Source organism: Carlito syrichta, unplaced genomic scaffold (assembly GCF_000164805.1).
Source record: "Carlito syrichta isolate Samal-C Ts95f unplaced genomic scaffold, Tarsius_syrichta-2.0.1 Scaffold251983, whole genome shotgun sequence".
NCBI classification, from domain to species: domain Eukaryota; kingdom Metazoa; phylum Chordata; class Mammalia; order Primates; family Tarsiidae; genus Carlito; species Carlito syrichta.
The window spans coordinates 1-3,520 of NW_007196079.1; the positions used below are offsets into that span (position 1 = coordinate 1).

The following is a 3,520-nucleotide window of genomic DNA, read 5'->3' on the forward strand; positions in this document are numbered from 1 at the left end:
CGGCAGCGGCAGTGGCGGTGGGGGGAGGGGCGGCGGCAGCGGCGGGACCGTTTGGAATGCAGTCAAAACTGTCCAGTCATTCCGATGGCAGCGGCCAAGCTCTGTCTGTAGAGCAGGCTGCAATGCTGGGGTCCCCAGCCCCCCGGGGCGAGAGTCAGAGACCCACTGCAGATCTCCCTTGCAGAGGGCTTCAGACACCGGTTTGCCCTGTCGCCATCTTCCTTTCTTCTGAGAATAAATATTTTTATTGTACTATCTTTTTAGGTGTTGATTAAGAATAGGCTAGCCATTTAGTCCATACCAGCAATTTAGTTCATTTCTAAGAGAACTGAAGCTTCTGGGAATTTAACCACATCAATGCAGTCTTTTTTACATTTTTTTTTATTTTGAAGATGTGGGGTACAATTCAGGGTTAGGTATACAAATGTTCATTATTCAGGTGCCCTTGTTGATGAGGTGTGTCCCCAATTCCCCTGGCAGTTTCCTGCTACTACCAGTCCTGCTTTCCCCCACCAATGGGTGTCCTTTAAAGATTTGTTTAAGATTAAAAAACAAAAAGAAGTCAGAACGAGTCATATCAACATGGTGAGGGGGATGCCTGATTATCCATCAAACTCTTGCAAAATTGCCCTTGTCTGATGAGAGGAATGAAGGAACATTGTTGTGATAGAAAGCTTTCCTGGGCATTCTGCTCGAGCTTTGGGTAACTTTCTCAAAGCTCCCTCATATAAGCAGAAGTTATCCTTCTTTGGCCCTCCAGAAGGTCAACAAGTAATATACCTCAAGCATCCCAAAAAAACTGTTGCCATGACTTTTGCTCTTAATTAGTCTGCTCTTGCTCTGACTAGGCCACTTCTGAGGCAGAATAGGTAAAAATAGTGATAGATAGATGAGTTTCTTGCAGGCAAACATAACTTAGATAATTAAAAAACCAGATGATCAGGCATCCATCTGGGTGCAGTCTTATCATAACATAGCTCCCTAGAACAATAAATACCTGCACTGACTAGGCACTGGAGGCACTATAGGATGGTGTTTTTAGGAAGAAACTTAATTAAAATAGTAAAATAGTAACTTTTACCATGATCTCAAGATTTTCACAAGATGCAAGTAAGCTCATAAGTAGACAATAAGAATAGGAAATTGTGATCAATAGATTATTACCCACCATGTAGCACACAAGATCTTAGTTTAAAAAAAATAGGTTGCTTAATATTACTAAGAAAATGTATAAAGCATTCAGTTAACAATAGGTCAGTATGTCCTTTCTCTTAAGGTACCCATGTTCTCTCTTGAGCGTGTCTTTTCTTTCTAATAAAGTCTGTCTTAAACTATACTTTGGGCTCACTCTGAAATTCTTTTCTATAGTGTAGACAAGAACCCATAGGGCAGCAACACAACACCCCATTCAGCATCATTTCTACTTCTCGGTAGCTATTGTTTTGATTGTCAGTTATTTTCAGAGTCAAACTGGCAAAACCATGCTTTATCTCCGGTTACAATTCTTCGAAGAAATGCTTCAGGCTCTTGATCCCTCTTGTTTAAAATTGCCATGGAAACTATGGTTTAATATGCAGCTGAAAAATTTGCTCCACTATAATTTTTCAGTCAGAATTGTGTAAGCTGAATCAGTTAAGACATATGGTATTGGCTATTGTTTCTGCCATTAGTCATCAGTCCATTTAAATTAGGGCACACAAAAAAATTAACTTTTTCCAAACAAATTCATGTGGATTGTATGCCATTCAAACTTCATCTTCAACATTGTCTCATCTCTTCTTCAAGTGAGTTATCCATTTGTAAACTGCTGATTTATTTAGGGCTTGATCCCAAAAACCTTCATAAAGCATGAATGATTTCACCATTCTTCCACTCAAGCTTCATTATAAATTTGAAGTTTGTTTTTGCTTCAATTTTAGTGAATTCATGTTGCTCTGATAGATGTTTTTTTCAAACTGATGTCTTATCCTTCTTAGTGCCTTAGAATATCCTGTTCATACATGTCACAACAATTTAGTATAAATTTATTTTGGTGAAAAAATTGAAATCCGTGTATAGTTTTTTAATATGCATTTTCTGTGAACTTTTTGAAGACCCTCTTTATTTTTTGAACAAATTGACCTGAAAATCCAACAATTCACACAGATTTTTACTAAATTTTCAGTAATATGTTTTCAAATTTTCAGATCCATTTCTTCTAGCTCAATCTAGTGGCCAAATGCAAATTGTTTATTGTGGTTGTTCTTTATCTTCAATCGTCAGTCAAAAGTTTGGTATAGCTTCAAACCAAAGCTCAGGGATTTAAATGCTCTGATGAATGAATGATAACACTTTACAGAGTCTATAAACTTAGAAAGGAATTTTCTTAGAGTGAATATTTTCCCTCCAATGCTACACCTGTGCTACCACAGCTGTAACCACTTCCTGTCCGTGATAATGATTCTCTGCCTTGGTCTTCTCAGCAGGTGGATGTCTCAAGAAGATCCCTGGGGTTTTGTACACCTGTCTCCAGCAGTCCTCTCACTGTGCCTGCATCAGTGCACAGAAATACATTGCTGAGTCCCCCAATTGTAATGCTGAGATGACAAGGCTGATAGATTTGCTTGACTTCCTGAGATTCAATGAGTAACGACCTTCTGTTGCATTTTCCCGGTCATAAGAGAGCTGATGAATAAGGAGTATCATCTCTCCACTGCTGGGCTGCTTGTACCAGAATAGACTATAACTTCTAACAGTGGTGTCATATGTGCAGTTCAGAGTCACAACCTCCTTCTCTTGCACCAACACTGCTTGTTGAGCTTGAATTACCTTCTGGGCAATGCCAGATGCTGAAGGAAATAAGAATCAGGTGGTTTAGGAATAAGTGGTGTGGGACAAAGAAATTCTGTTTTTAGACCCTGCTATCCCTCTTTCCCAAAATTCCCATAAGACATTTTCTAGTCCTTAGGTCATAGAGCAAGTCCATTCCCACCAGGCCGTACATACCTAGCCACATCGAAGCTATAACCATCTTCAGCAGGCTAGAGAACAACATGTCTGGCTCTTCCCTTCTTCTGCAGTTTCAGGGCTCTTCACTGTGAGGTGAGAGAAGAATTACTGAATTACTGGGCTATGTACTGTAGCAGGTGCTGCTGCTGCCCTAACACAGGAAATAGTGGTTTCCTAATGTAGCAAGTTGGTAGGTAACTTTTCTACGAACTAGCTAAGAATCTCACTTAACCCAAACTTCCTTTTGATTAACCAACTCTAATTTGTTAACACATGTGAAAATAAACATGGTCACATTCAAAGAAAATTTAATAACTCCACCATTATGTTCAGTTATTGCATCTGTGATGGAGCTGGAAGGTTGATACATTTTATTAGGTTGGTACAAAAGTAATTGCGGTTCCAGGCCATGAATTTTAAATCATGATAACTAGGCTCAAACACATATTTATTAATCAAAATAGGAACCATTACAATCAACACATTTTGGTCAACAAGAAATAAGTTTGTTTATTCCTGTAGCCTGAAAATC

General features: G+C 38.9%; 1 gene segment (V, D, J or C); it reads right to left on the reverse strand.

Annotated features, from left to right (window-relative positions):
- Positions 1–2,520: 2,520 nt before the first annotated feature.
- LOC103253779 lies at positions 2,521–3,034 on the reverse strand. The segment is given in 2 exon segments: positions 2,521–2,828; positions 2,986–3,034. Coding segments are annotated over 2 exon segments (357 nt in total).
- Positions 3,035–3,520: the final 486 nt, after the last annotated feature.